General features: G+C 43.4%; 1 protein-coding gene across 1 annotated transcript in view; it reads left to right on the forward strand.

Moving 5' to 3' along the window:
- Positions 1-519: 519 nt before the first annotated feature.
- kcnab1a (potassium voltage-gated channel, shaker-related subfamily, beta member 1 a) overlaps positions 520-16,300 on the forward strand; it is a 385,002-nt gene continuing 369,221 nt past the window's right edge. The window contains exon 1 of the mRNA XM_034168097.1: positions 520-992. Within this exon, the coding sequence (XP_034023988.1) occupies positions 718-992 (275 nt within the window). The 5' untranslated portion in view covers positions 520-717. The remainder of the gene's footprint in view (positions 993-16,300) is intronic.

Consider the following 16,300-nt stretch of genomic DNA (forward strand, 5'->3'; position numbering starts at 1 on the left):
GGAGGGAGGAACATGTAAGAGGGAAATGCTGAGACAAGAGAGAAAAGTGACAGAGGGAATACTGTGAGACAAAAGGAGGATGATGGGGAAAGTGAGAGAGCAAGTGGGAGAGAGGACAGGGTGGAGCTGGAGACACGGGGTAAAAAGAGAGGGGAGAGAGAGAGAGAGAGAGGGTGGGAAAAATGCCCCAGATTCCCATGCCGTTTAATAGGGAGCAAATGAAAACTGAGTTTCTAACGTGGAGTGGCTGAGCAGGGGGCAAAGTGACAGCATGAGCGTGCGTGTTGTGAGGGAGTGAGGGATCAGAGAATACATGTGGCGCAAGCCGGGGACGAGCACATGGACAGGAAAAGCCTCACTTGCACTCTGGACGTCTGCAGCCTGGACACAGACTGGACAGATCTTTAATTAATTATGGACTCCAGACATCATGTTTTCTCATTTCAAAACACGCCTCTCCAACTTGAAAATTGTCTGGCACTTATTTCTGTGTTGCACCAGTTATTTTTCTCTTTTGGATTATTCTTCCTTTGTGTTTTGTGCTTCTAAAAAAAGAGGACTGCACGTGGCTTTAGAGAGAGGAGCACTTTGAGCTGTCAGTCACAGTTGTGCGGGCAAGGGGCCTACCTGGATTATCCCGAGCGTACATGTTTGCGGGACAGACACAGAGGATACGGGAGAGACTGAAAGCGAGGATAAAGTGAGAAAAGAAGGAAGATGTACCTGTACAAAGCCACCTGCCCCGAAATCCCCAACCCAAAGCAGAAGGGGCTCAGGAGTCAAAATGTGGTCCAGGCCCAGGGTGTAGGCCAAGGGAGGCTTGCCAGGAAGACATCTACCGGGACTGGGCCTCGAACGTACGCTCCTCTGATGCTGTGGTCGACCACCAAAGGCACCAACGTGTTGGAGCTCAAGCAGATGGAGGAGTTTCTCAACTTCCACGCGCTGTCGCTGCACGAAACCATCAAGAGTGAGACAGGCATGGCCTACAGGTACCCCACCCGAGTGTCTGTTTTTACCTGAGCTCCACTTAAGAATGCTTGATCTCCATGGCAACCCTCACATTATTATTACTGAGGAGAGGAATGAATGTGTTTGTTATGAGTTTGAACAAACTTTGGGTTCTTCTGCTCCATTTGCTGTAGCGATCGAAGCTTCATCATCACCTTTGCCAACAACAGGAAGGAGGAGGTTTTCTGTTCTTTTGAGTTTCATACAATAGGTCTCGGTACAGTTTTGATGAAACTGTGACGAGATGATTTGTGGGTCAGAGAAGTGTAGATACAGCTTTGAAGTAGATCTGTATCTGATTCAAACACTTTTGTAGATGAGTTTTGTTTAATTTGTTTATTGTGATTTCAGAAGCTGACCTTATGAATCACAAAGCTCTATACTTATGCTAAACAAAGACCTGTAGACTCAAGTTTAAAACCCTGCCCTGTCATGTGATGGAACTAATACAAATTAGCCATCATTACCGCAGTGGCACAACGCGGGTGAACCTTGAGTTGTACTTATCAGGGTTGTGTTTATTTTTTGGGCAGCATTCCTGCTTTAGCAGAATCATCAAAAAACAGAAGACTTACACTTCTGTGGATTTGATGTGTCAAATGTGCTTCTTTCAAGGATCTTAGATTTTTTTTTCTTGCATCTGTTTTTGGTGCATTAGCAGGACTGTTGTGTGAAATTTAGCGAGCAGGTGAGAGAAGCACTGGTTGGAGGGGAAGCAATTTTGGACAACTGGAAAAGTACTGCAGATGTGGTGAGGGAGACAGCTAGGACAGTACTGGGTATGACATCTGGACAGTGGAAGGAAGACAAGGAGACTTGGTGGTGGAATGAAGAGGTCCAGGAAAGCATAAGGAGAAAGAGGTTGCCGAAAAAGTTTTGGGATAGTCGGAGAGATGAAGAAAGTAGACAGGAGTACAAGGAGATGCGGCGTAAGGCGAAAAGAGAAGTGGCAAAAGCAAAGGAAAAGGCATATTGCGAGCTGTACAAGAAGTTGAATAGTAAGGAAGGAGAAAAGTACTTGTACCGATCGGCCAGACAAAGGGACAGAGCTGGAAAGGATGTGCAACAGGTTAGGGTGGTAAAAGATGCACATGATAATGTGCTGACAAGTGAGGAGTGTGTGCTGAGAAGCTGGAGGGAATATTTTGAAGAGTTGATGAATAAAGAAAATGAGCGAGAGAAAAGGCTGGATGATGTGGTGAGAGTAAATCAGGAAGTACAAGAGATTAGCAAGGAAGAAGTGAGGGCTGCTATGAAGAGGATGAAGAGTGGAAAGGCGGTTGGTCCAGATGACATTCCAGTGGAGGCATGGAAATGTCTAGGAGAGATGGCAGTAGAGTTTCTAACCAGATTGTTTAATAAAATCTTGGAAAGTGAGAGGATGCCTGAGGAGTGGAGACGAAGTGTGCTGGTTCCTATTTTCAAGAACAAGGGTGATGTGCAGAGCTGCAGTAACTACAGAGGCATAAAGCTTATCAGCCACAGCATGAAGTTATGGGAAAGAGTAGTAGAAGCTAGGCTTAGAAAACAGGTGAAGATCTGTGAGCAGCAATATGGTTTCATGCCGAGAAAGAGCACTACAGATGCAATGTTTGCTCTGAGAATACTGTTGGAAAAGTACAGAGAAGGACAGAAAGAGTTACATTGGGCCTCATGTATCAACGTTGCGTACGGCGATATTTGAGCGTATATGGGGTGTACGCCAAAACGGCTGCGCTACTTGGCATTTATCAATGTGGTCGTTGGCTTACGCTGCGCTGAAAATATACACCAGGTCGAAAGGTGGCGTAAATTATACACCAAAATGAACCAGCACTGGAATCCACATAAAAATGAAGATGATCAACATGATAAACAGTGCCATTATACAAATCAATGCATATGTTACATAAATAACACTTTCCTGATTATACTACATAATAATCAATACAAATCCCGCCTTTGCGGGATTGTTATGGAGCATGATCCGTGGTCACAGCGCTGACTGCAAAGACAGCGCTGCTCGCCTTTTTCTCCAGACTTCGAGCCTGGAGCCAGAGCACCACTGAGCTTAACTTCATGTGGTGTGATCGTTTTAGACTATGAAATTGATAATAACTGTAGTTCCGTCATTCCCTTAATTCGCCCGTGCTGCAACCAGGTTTTGTCGTCTCCATTCGGTTGTCACAATAAAATAAATACAGAAATACATTTAAAAAATAAAGAAATCTGACAGATTAGGCATGTCTTATTAATTGAGCGAGCAAATATCCACATGTCAAGAATTACTGACATGTGAAAAGAGAATACAGTGGTCCCTTGCTATAACGCCGTTCACCTGTCGTGGCCTCGGAGTCTCGCGGAGTATTTAGTCCAATTTTACATGCCTTTTTTTTTTTTTACAGTGTTCTGTGTTCTGCATATCTGTTTATAAGAATCTTGTCGCCCAGAAGAAAAAAGAGCGCCAACAACTACTCATAACTGTGTTTGTCACACGGAAACAAACACCTGCTGCAGCGAGATGTGAGTGGGAAAAGGCGCGGCGTCAGGACGCAGAGGAATTTCTTATGTGTCCGACCTCATTCGTTGATCGTTAAAATTAATTTGTTAGTTCTAAATGCCATCATAATTATTTATAGGAAAACGTTCTATTTTTATTTCTCAAACAAATATTTGGGCCTGAAAACAGTTTGGTATTATTTTCCTACTAAGGTTTGAACTTTGAGAGTGTTTACACACGAGAGAAAAGTGAGAAAATGTTCATGCCTGATTGAGAAAGTGTATAAACTGTGTAGTGAGGGGTTTTACAGCTTTGAAATGTCTATAATAATTGTAAAAAATAACGCTGACTACGTCGGGACCACTGTAACACTTTATTGATTATATACTACAAAACAATTGATACGACAGCCGCTTTTGACGCTCTATTGGCATGCGTCGTGATTGGTGGAGTTCTTTTTCATTGCCATCTTCCCGGCTTCCATGTCGTAAAATGAGGGTGTGTCTGAAGCGGAGTCTGAATATTTATGGGCGTGTTTATTATAATTACGATCGTTTCCACCCGCAGCATTTATCAAGATCACGTCAGGCGTACGCCAGAAATGGGCAGGTGCGCACTGCTTGATACATGTCACGGCGACTTTGGTGTATTTCAAGTTTACGCCGTAAATTTACGCCACAAGTGCGCAACATTGATACATGAGGCCCATTGTGTGTTTGTGGACTTAGAAAAAGCTTATGATAGGGTGCCAAGAAAAGAGTTGTGGTATTGTATGAGGAAGTCTGGAGTGGCAGAGAAGTATGTTAGGGTAGTGCAGGACATGTACAAGAATAGTGTGACAGCGGTGAGATGCGAGAGTCGGAATGACAGACTCATTCAAGGTGGAGGTGGGATTACACCAAGGATCAGCTCTGAGTCCTTTCTTGTTTGCAGTGGTGATTGACAGGTTGACGGATGAGATCAGACAGGAGTCCCCATGGACTATGATGTTTGCAGATGACATTGTGATCTGTAGTGAGAGTAGATATGCTTTGGAGAGAAGGGGAATCAAAGTCAGTAGAAGCAAGACTGAGTACATGTGTGTGAATGAGAGGGAGCCCAGTGGAATAGTGCAGTTACAAGGAGTAGAAGTGGTGAAAGTAGATGAGTTTAAATATTTGGGGTCAACTGTTCAAAGTAATGGAGAGTGTGGTAGAGAGGTGAAGAAGAGAGTGCAGGCAGGGTGGAGTGGGTGGAGAAAGGTGGCAGGAGTGATTTGTGACCGAAGAATATCAGCAAGAGTGAAGGGGAAAGTTTACAAAACAGTAGTGAGACCAGCTATGTTGTATGGTTTAGAGACGGTGGCACTAACAAAAAGACAGGAGGCAGAGCTGGAGGTGGCAGAGCTGAAGATGTTGAGATTCTCTTTGGGAGTAACAAGAATGGACAAGATTAGGAATGAACATATAAGAGGGACAGCTCAGGTGGGACGGTTTGGAGACAAAGTCAGAGAGGTGAGATTGAAATGGTTTGGACATGTGCAGAGGAGGGACCCAGGGTATATAGGGAGAAAGATGCTGAGGATGGATCCACCAGGCAGGAGGAGAAGATGTAGGCCAAAGAGGAGGTTCATGGATGTGCTGAGAGAGGACATGCAGGTGGTTGGTGTGACAGAGGAAGATACAGAGGACAGGGTGAGATGGAAACGATTGATCTGCTGTGGCGACCCCTAACGGGAACAGCCGAAAGACAAAGAAGAAGAAGCAGGATTTGCATCCAATTTGATCCAAAGTTTGGTTTTAACCACAGGTAGAAACAGAGAATGTTTGAAGAAGATCATCCAACCTTTGAAAAATTTTAAGATGGATCAAACAAATTTAAATTTGAATATAAATTTTCACGGCAGCACGGTGTATTAGTGGTTAGCACTGTTACCTCACAGCAAGAAGGTCTTGGGATCACTTCCCACATGCATGTGGCCTTTCTGTGTGGAGGCTGCATGTTCTCCCCATGTCTGTGTGGGTTCCCTCCGGGTGCTCCGGCTTCCCCCCACATCCAAAGACATCCAGGTTAGGTGGATTGGAAACTTTGGAAGACCTGGAGATGTGTCATGAAGGGCATCCAAAGTCAAACTTGTGCCAAATTCCAATGCAGATCTGATGTGGTGACCCTGAAAAACAAAACAAAACCACGGGGGCAGCCAAAAGGCAAACAAGTTTGCAAAATAGGTTCCTTGCCACATGTCACAAGATCAGTTGTCAGTCATGATGACTTCAGAAAGTGATGGTGTCACTTAATTCTGTAGACTCCGAGTAACATTGCAGAATGAATAAGTGGAAGCAATATTTTACTGGAAAATATTTGTTTTTTTCTCAAGTATGTTGAAAGCAGTGTTCACATTGAAAGTTAAGCTATGTTTGCCTACTTGGAAATCATGGGAAATTTTCCCAAAGCTGGTATCTCTCACACATCATCCAACTTCCACTGCTTCACACTGGCCCTCAAAGAGGAACACATGTATGTGTGGTTAATGTACACACGTTGCTAGGAGCCTACAGAATGATGCCATTGCAGTGATAAACAATAAAACATTGAAATACGATGCATTTACATAGTGTGTTACTGTACACTACACACTACTTACTGTACACTCGTACTGTACACTACACTACAGTGCCTTATCCTTTCATTTGCTGAAAAAAAATACAAGACAACAATCAATCTTGCAATATCTGCATGACACCCAAATAATGCTATGTGTATCATAATGCCACGAGGATGTCATGATTTGAGATAATTTTGTGACCCTTGTGTGACATTTAAATGATGTCATTACATGGCACGATGAAATCCTGACAAAAACCTGATGTCATTTGACTGTCAGGTCTTTGCTGGGATATAATTGGGATTTGATGATAAACCTCCTCAAAGTCCCACAATTCTACAATACAAGGTCTATTAGAAAAGTATCTGACCTTATTATTTTTTTCAAAAACCATATGGATTTGATTCACGTGTGATTGCATCAGACAAGCTTGAACCCTCGTGCGCATGCGTGAGTTTTTCCACGCCTGTCGGTTGCATCATTCGCCTGTGAGCAGGCTTTGAGTGAGGAGTGGTCCAGCCCCCTCAGCGGATTTTCATTGTCAGGAAATGGCGGAATGATTTGGGCTTTTTTTTCCATCAGAATTTTTTCAGAAACTGTTAGAGACTGGCAGCTGGAAACCATTCGAAAAATTTATCTGGCTTTCGGTGAAAATTTTACGGGCTTCACAGAGAATAAGGACTGTTACTACAGCTTTAAGGACGGCTTTAAGGACGGCTTTAAGGACGCTCGGCGCGCCGCGCTCCGTGCCGCCAGAGAGCCACAAACCACTGGATCATTTCTAAACGGATGGCTCTGTGGAGCTGGGACCATCGTGTGCACTTTCTCTGGTTATCACAAGAGCTGGACATCAACCATTTTCAGGCAGATTTCACTTTTAACAAGAGATTTTGTCATGGAAAGCCGAGCGAAGGCTTCGCGTGTCACGACCGATTTGCTGATGGAGCGAGACAAAGGAACACCTCCGTTTTGGTCTCACAGGACGGCTTTGAGATAGTGTTCAGACAGCTGTCGGTGGTTCCATCGAGTGATTATCCGAGAAACTGTGGATGTGCCTGGACATGCCAGAACATGTCCCGTGAGGCTTCATCACGGCGTTGCTTTGTGCCACGCGGCACCACCGCGACGCGCGGAATTCCTCCGCACGTCTGTCTCAATGTGCCGAAAAACTGCTGATGTCCACGTCTTTTCACAATTCCTGTGCTAGTCAGACGACGTCCCGGATAAAACACAGCGTCCAGTTTGGAAATGAACGGCACATTCTACTGTTACAGGAGTTTTTGTCATGGAAAGAGGAGCGGAGGCTTCGTGCGTCACGGCGGTGCCGCATGGCGCACAGCAACGCCGTGATGAAGCCTCACGGGACATGTTCTGGCATGTCCAGGCACATCCACAATTTCTCAGATAATTACTCGATGGAAAAACCACCGACAGCTGTCTGAATGCCATCTCAAAGCCATCCTGTGAGACCAAAACGGAGGTGTTCCTTTGTCTCGCTCCATCAGCAAATCGGTCATGACGCGAAGCTTACCAGGACAAAATCTCTTGTTAAAAGTGAACTCTGCCGGAAAATGGTTGATGAGTGCAGCGCGCCGAGCGTCCTTAAAGCCATCCTTAAAGTAGACCTGCATTGAAATAAATGCAGTCAGATCTTTGGACCAAAAAATGACTTACATTTACACATAAGATCCTTCTGAATGTAGTAAAGTAAATCTGGAAGCCCAGATCTGTCATTCAACGGAGAAATCTTCATTTAAAAATGACAAATTTACAGCTAACATTTAGCCCTCCGCAAAACTGTCCCTCTCATCATGGACGCTGCTGAGACATCACAGAGAAGACCCTCTCTCCCAGCACAGCATGCATTGCGCACCAACTGTAATTTGTGGATTTACGTCAGTTTGCATCTGCACCTTTTTCTTGTCTTATACGGAAGGATCTACTTTTTTAAAAACTTCATATTGTCTTGCGGCACGTTTGGTGAGTACACATTTATTTTATTTGTGCTTGAAAATTATTTTGGGGGACTTTTTCATACGCCCGTTTGATTGAGTGGTGTTGCAATGAAAATCTACTGTCTTTTGCCTCCGGTACCATCGCGGGATATGGAGGCGAGACCCGCAAAGAATCCCAGTCCTTAAAAATATATAAACCTCTCTCAGCGTCCATGGAGCTCTGGGGCTCCGATTGCCGAGACGTGCGGTGCTGTGGATTTTGCCGCAAGAAGTCTCTCCTTGCAGCAACAGGTGTACCGGTCGCTTCGCATTAAAACAGCGAGCGTAATCTCAGGACTTGTGCCAAGTGTGCTGCAGCTCCATTCAATAAACAGAGAGGTGATGCCGGTGTTGTGCGCTGAATCTGGCACAACACCGGCTGCAAAGCAGACACGGGCGGTGTGAGTGGCCCGCGTCGGCGGTTAACGAGCTCGTTAACGAGCCCGCAGACTTAATAAGCACAGCAGAGGCAGAGAGTGGGAGAGGAAGAACGGCGCCCGCTGTCGATGTCGTTGCTGATCTGAGCACACAGATCTGTATCTCACATTCATTGCAGCTTACTTTTGGATGCTGAAACCAGGACGTGTATAAGTAACATCAATTTCAATGCGGGATCAGACTGAAGGCGCATTGTCTTGTCCCTGACGTCATGGAAATGATACGGCTGTACAAACTGTTTTCACAGAGGGCTAAATTTTAGCTGCAAATTTGTCATTTTTAAACGAAGATTTCTCCTCTGAATTACAAATTTGGGCTTACAGATTTACTTTACTGCATTCACAAGGGTCTTATAAATACATATCAGCTATTTCTTTCTGAAATCTGACCACATTTATTTCAGTGCAGGTCTACTTTAAAGCTGTAGTAACAGTCCTTATTCTCTGTGAAGCCCGTAAAATTTTCACCGAAAGCCAGATAAATTTTTCGAATGGTTTCCAGCTGCCAGTCTCTAACAGTTTCTGAAAAAATTCTGATGGAAAAAAAGCCCAAATCATTCCGCCATTTCCTGACAATGAAAATCCGCCGAGGGGCTGGACCAGTCCTCACTCAAAGCCTGCTCACAGGCGAATGACGCAACCGACAGGCGTGGAAAAACTCCCACATGCGCAAGAGGGTTCAAGCTTGTCTGACGCAATCACACGTGATTCAAATCCATATGGTTTTTGAAAAAAATAATAAGGTCGGATACTTTTCTAATAGACGTCGCATGTGCACTGAAAAAAATGTGAAGTGAAAGTTTGATAACAATTTCTAAACAAAGTACATTTAGCAGTGTATTTTCTTTTTTGTTTTTGTTAGCAAATTTTACTCATTTGTCCTTAGTAATCTGTGATTCAAATTTGTTCCAAATCAAAAAAAGAAGGCTTTTTACATGTTGAGATTCTGATGCACAGTGAGGTCTCACATTCACTTTCTTCACCTGGAAACAGCAACTCTTCAGTTAGTGGATACGTGGTTCTTTCATCTTTGTCATAAGGTGGGTGTCCATCACCTTTCACATTGCACAAACTGAAGTAGCCCACTGAAAATACATTTCATGGAAACACATCTAATGGGAAAGTCTAAGGAGCTCAGTGCAGAGCTGAGAAAGATGACTGTGGATGTACAGAAGGTAAGAATGTCACTTGGAGTGGTTTCTAAACAATGATAGATTCCAAGATCATACTTTCAAACAGGTCCTGGGAGGCGTAGGCATTTGGACATTTGACACCCACACAGGGCCGGCCCAAGCCTTTATGGGGCCTTAAGCAGAATTTCATTTGGGGGCCCCCCTACCATCACCTCAGCACCAGATGCCTCATTATTCCATAGGCTACACTGTTATGTGTGTAACGTATCCACAATCATTAGCATTATTTGTAATTATCTTACATCATACAGGTGTCATTCTTGTTTTTAACCTTAAAGGGCAAACTCATAAATATGTTTTAATTGACTTCTACATACAGAGTGATGTATAAGTATGGCTCATTAATTTAACTATTTGAAAGTAACATCAGCAGGCAGGAGACTGCATTTATAGTAAATACGTTAAATAGTTTAATTTCTTTCAGATGTGCAATGGTGTGCAAAATGTTCAATATCCAAATACAAAATAGAATCAAATGACATTCACATTATCTTACAGAAAAATAAAGTTGTAATCAAAATTAAATACTTAAATAATAAATAGAATACTTAATCTCCAAAATGAATATAGAAATCCACAACATAACAGCAATGTGTGTGCATAGCAATGCACAAACATTGCACTGGGGGCTATTGCTTTAACTTTGGCCTGCAAACCATTGAGAGCTGAGCTACTTTTCCCCACCTTTTGCACCAAATTAATCTGAGGAGTTGATCTACCCTGCTGTTTAAGTCTAAGTTTTTCTTCGTAAGGAAGACTATCAAATGGCTTCGCCAAAATCCGGTCCACAACATTCAAATTGTCTGACATTATGTGCAGCTTGCTAGCTGGGACTGGCGGGAGGCTAGTATGAAGTGTGTCCGCCTGTGAGTGCTTTGTGACGGTGGAGGAGGTCAGCAGCACCCGCTGCTCGGTAGGGGCAGAAACTGCGATAGAAGTCAGAAAGAGTTATAGAAGTCAGTCTCCAAACACAAGCAGCCACAAGAAAACCCCACCAGAAATAGAAGCTCGATTTGTCGCTAGTCGTTTTTAACAATGAAAATGAAAGTCTCCGGTTCAACTCAGCACTGAATGAAAATGCTCCCACGGATGTTTACACCAAAAGATCGCTGATTCGCTCATTTCGCTGTCAATCAAAAAGGGATTCAGCCTCAGACAGATCATCCAATCATCATGCAGTATCTGAGCCTCCGGGCCGGCCGAGGCCAGCCCACTGCCCCATAGACCCCCAGACACGCTGAGCGTCCGATGGGCGGGACAAAGCCCAGCATTTATCCAATGACTCGTCTCGTTTCGCTGCATGCTTTGTGTCGCAATTGAAGTCTGTCACACTGTTTAAAGCACTGTGAAGCTGCGGGTTTGAGTGAGAGGAAAGCCGCGTCGTTACCAATGATAAGAAGATGATTCTGAACAAAAGTTGAGCGCGTTGTAACGCATATTTAGTCAATGACGTACACACAACAGTATATATTTGATCACTTACTTTTTGACATTTTAGGGGAAGATGAGCTTCCCTTGCAGTCTCAGAGCAATCGCCTCTGACTTTAAGACACCTAAAGCAAATAATGACAACAAAAATTGTAATATTGGACACGCAAACCTACCTTTGTCTTGTTTTTTCTCGTCTTCCAACTTCTTATTTTTTCTTTTCTCCGCTCCAGAGAGATAATTTCTTTACTGAGACATGACTCACTTCTTTCCTCACGATTAGTCATCGACCACGTGACCCAAGCGGCGCATCTAAATTTGCCCAACGGTGGCAGCAGCCAACAGGAGGCATCAATTAACCTAGTATTGGTATTTTGTCAAAATGAATTAATTTTTTTCGGGTGTAATACAATTTCGTTTAAATTATTCAATATTATTTTAATTTCATGTATATATTTACTTTTTTATCACAACGTCGCGGTGCTCTCGGGGCCCCCTGGTGGCGTGGAGGCCCTAAGCGACCGCGTAGTTGGCGTATGCCTTGGGCCAGCTCTGCACCCACAACTGACATAAAGTTGGTTTGGATAGTTGAGAACAACCCACGATCTCCCAGTGCAAAGGTCTGCCATGAACTGGAAGTTGTTGGAACATCAGTGTGACTGTCTACAGTCAGTCAAGCTTTACCTCATCACTGGACAACAAGAAAATACATGTGGCGCTTTTTCTTTTGTTCAAGAAAAAGCCCCTGCTTCAAAACCAACACCTTCAAACTCCACTAAAGTTTGCAGCTGATCTCAAGGACCAACAAAACACCTACTGGAGGAAAGTTTTAAGGTCAGATGAAACAAAGAATGAGTTGTTTGTCTAAAATGAGCAGAGGTATGCTTTGAGCCATTCTGCATTGAACTCTACCAGTTTTGTCAAATAGATCTATCAGAAGTGATTGTGGTGGTGAAAAAGTCAGGCTGAAAAACTGAAAGCTGAATGTAAATGTTTTGGCGTGGGTGGTTCCAGCCCCACCCAGTCTCATCCTAGGACCACTTATGGAGCGCCTGTCAGGGACTGACTGTACAACTCCATAGTGTGTTTGTAGACTCCTGCATTCCCTCAGGACAGCCCCAGAAATTGAGACAATTTAATTCCCTATTAAAATTTTGAAACTGTTTTAATGATGCCAGTCATTGTTTAACTTGTGGAAAATAAATATTTTAGATGCTAAAATACTAGCTGCATTGTATGCATAGCTCACATCTTTGGTCATATTAAAATTGTACACTTTTAGGTTTTAAACCTCACTTCTTCATCCATTTTAGATCATTTTACCAGCAACAGACATTTGACCTAATGTGTGGACGTATAGAACGGCACAGACGTTCTCACTGAAGCGTCCGTCAAATGGCATATACTGAGGATGGTGTTCATGTTCTCTCCTGTGAACACAAACTCCACTTCATGACCAAGTGTTCCTCAGGTGCTCCTTGACAACCACCGCCATCCTGTGAATGTTGTTTTTCTTGCAGCTTGTCATCTGTGACTAAGTGTTGTCATGTTGGTGAGTGTTTGAGTGTGATTGGTACATTTTGGATCGCTGCTCAGCCTTCAGGCCAGAAAACCGCTTTGCCTTTATTTTCACTGTTTTTTTTCTCTCCTATGGAGAAGAAAGGAGAAATGAGAGAATAATGGACTAAAGGATTTCACTGTCTGTTAACTTGTGTTTAAAAAAAAATAACATTAACAATCAATTATTTGTCATTAATTTTAACTGTATTCAAAAAATATGATACAAAGATAAAATATTTGTAATAATTCATCCTATCACACTCTATTTTTGTCTTGTTATATGAGTGCAATTGGCGCTTGCAACAATTTCTAAAATGGTAGTTTCAGGATTGTGATTACTGCTGAATTTCATCACTTTTCCATTTCACCTTGAATAATCATTTGAGGTGAAGGCTCCCGCTGATCTAGTTTTTGATACATTTTCACCTGCAGTATGCGGCTTTCATTGCCCCATTGTGCACTTATTAATACTTTATTAATTTTCAGCGCACACACACACACACACACACACACACACACACACACACACACATATATATATATATATATATATATATATATATATATATATATATATATATATATTTTTTTTAATTTAATCTTTATTTAACCAGGTTACTCCCGTTGAGATCAAGATCTCTTTTGGAAGGGAGACTGGGCAATTATAAAGTTTCCAATTCACCTAACCTTTCTGTCTTTAAATGTGAGGAAACCGGAGCACCTGGAGGAAACCCACGCAAACACGGGGAGAACATGTAAACTACACACACACACATACATATATATATATATATATATACACACACACACACGTTCACTATTTGTAATATACACTCAACAAAAATCAATCAATCAATCAATCAATCAATCAATTTTTTTATATAGCGCCAAATCACAACAAACAGTTGCCCCAAGGCGCTTTAAAAATATAAACGCAACACTTTTGGTTTTGCTCCCATTTTGTATGAGATGAACTCAAAGATCTAAAACTTTTTCCACATACACAATATCACCATTTCCCTCAAATATTGTTCACAAACCAGTCTAAATCTGTGATAGTGAGCACTTCTCCTTTGCTGAGATAATCCATCCCACCTCACAGGTGTGCCATATCAAGATGCTGATTAGACACCATGATTAGTGCACAGGTGTGCCTTAGACTGTCCACAATTAAAGGCCACTCTGAAAGGTGCAGTTTAGTTTTATTGGGGGGGGATACCAGTCAGTATCTGGTGTGACCAGCATTTGCCTCATGCAGTGCAACACATCTCCTTCGCATAGAGTTGATCAGGTTGTCAATTGTGGCCTGTGGAATGTTGGTCCACTCCTCTTCAATGGCTGTGCAAAGTTGCTGGATATTGGCAGGAACTGGTACACGCTGTCATATACGCCGGTCCAGAGCATCCCAAACATGCTCAATGGGTGACATGTCCGGTGAGTATGCCGGCCATGCAAGAACTGGGACATTTTCAGCTTCCAAGAATTGTGTACAGATCCTTGCAACATGGGGCCGTGCATTATCCTGCTGCAACATGAGGTGATGTTCTTGGATGTATGGCACAACAATGGGCCTCAGGATCTCGTCACGGTATCTCTGTGCATTCAAAATGCCATCAATAAAATGCACCTGTGTTCTTCATCCATAACAAACGCCTGCCCATACCATAACCCACCATGGGCCACTCGATCCACAACATTGACATCAGAAAACCGCTCACCCACACGACGCCACACACGCTGTCTGCCATCTGCCCTGAACAGTGCGAACCGGGATTCATCAACGTGCCAAACACCAGCGAATGTGAGCATTTGCCCACTCAAGTCGGTTACGACGACGAACTGGAGTCAGGTCGAGACTCCGATGAGGACGACGAGCATGCAGATGAGCTTCCCTGAGATGGTTTCTGACAGTTTGTGCAGAAATTCTTTGGTTATGCAAACCGATTGTTTCAGCAGCTGTCCGAGTGGCTGGTCTCAGACGATCTTGGAGGTGAACATGCTGGATGTGGAGGTCCTGGGCTGGTGTGGTTACACGTGGTCTGCGGTTGTGAGGCTGGTTGGATGTACTGCCAAATTCTCTGAAACGCCTTTGGAGACGGCTTATGGTAGATAAATGAACATTCAATACACGAGCAACATTCCTGCTGTCAGCATGCCAATTGCACGCTCCCTCAAATCTTGCGACATCTGTGGCATTGTCCTGTGTGATAAAACTGCACCTTTCAGAGTGGCCTTTTATTATGGGCAGTCTAAGGCACACCTGTGCACTAATCATGGTGTCTAATCAGCATCTTGATATGGCACACCTGTGAGGTGGGATGGATTATCTCAGCAAAGGAGAAGTGCTCACTATCACAGATTTAGACTGGTTTGTGAACAATATTTGAGGGAAATGGTGATATTGTGTATGTGGAAAAAGTTTTAGATCTTTGAGTTCATCTCATACAAAATGGGAGCAAAACTAAAAGTGTTGCGTTTATATTTTTGTTGAGTGTATTTGTAAAAAAGTCATTTTGCCCAGGAGTCGCAATGTTTCTGTGTAGGCTCTCAGTTGTCCAGGTGGTTTCCATAGTAGAGAAGCTTGAATCTTCGACTGGACTGGGTTGATTGACGTGAGGACGTTTCGCTTCAAATCACAGAAGCTTCCTCAACACAGAGCCCTACAGGTGCCCACAACTGCAGAGGGAAGGGCTAAAGAACAACAACTTGTACGGAAAGCCCTCACAGTATGTGGGTACCCACGATGGTCCCTGGACAAAGTGCAGAAGTCCAAGAAAACAAAGAGACCAGATAGACAGGAGACGGAGACAAGAAGAAGAGGAGTGTCTCTCCCTTATTTAGCAGGAGTAGGGGAAAAACTACAGAGGATCTTCAGACAGCACAAAATCCCAGTTTACTTTAAACCAGTTAACACCTTGAGACAGAAATTAGTTCACCCTAAGGACAGGATCCCTTGTTACAAACAGAGCAATGTAGCGTATTATATCGGATGTCAGGAAAACTGTAATGAACACTACATAGGTGAGACTAAGCAACCTTTAAACAAGAGGCTATACCAGCACCGCAGAGAGGTCGCCAGTGGACCTCAGTCTGCAGTTCATCTCCACCTGAAAGACACTAACCACACATTTGAGGACAAGAAAGTTAAAATCTTAGCCAGAGAGAAGAAATGGTTTGAGAGAGGTGTCAAGGAAGCATTCTTTGTAAAACAGTTGAAACCCAGCCTTAACCGAGGGGCGGGTCTCAGACATGCTTTGTCCCCTGTTTACAATGGGGTACTCAGGTCAAAGCAGTTTCAGTCTTTTGTTCATGGTAATGAGTCATTCACGTCATCAGGAGAGTCATCAAGGGAGCCATCAGGGGAGGCTTCCATCTCATCAATAGGAGAGTGCTAACTAGAGCACAATAGGTGCTAATTAGAGCTATTGTTTAGTCACTAGCCTATAGCAGTCGGCCTCTCGGTAGGAGGGGTCTGGTTGTTGGCTGCTGGTTTATTCTTCTCTACAAGAGTCAAGACAGAAGTCAGACTACCAGAGCAAGAATTTTAGCTGAGGAAGCTTCTGTGATTTGAAGCGAAATGTCCTCACGTCAAGCAACCCAGTCCAGTCGAAGAT

Source organism: Thalassophryne amazonica, chromosome 4 (assembly GCF_902500255.1).
Source record: "Thalassophryne amazonica chromosome 4, fThaAma1.1, whole genome shotgun sequence".
In the NCBI taxonomy this organism is placed as follows: domain Eukaryota; kingdom Metazoa; phylum Chordata; class Actinopteri; order Batrachoidiformes; family Batrachoididae; genus Thalassophryne; species Thalassophryne amazonica.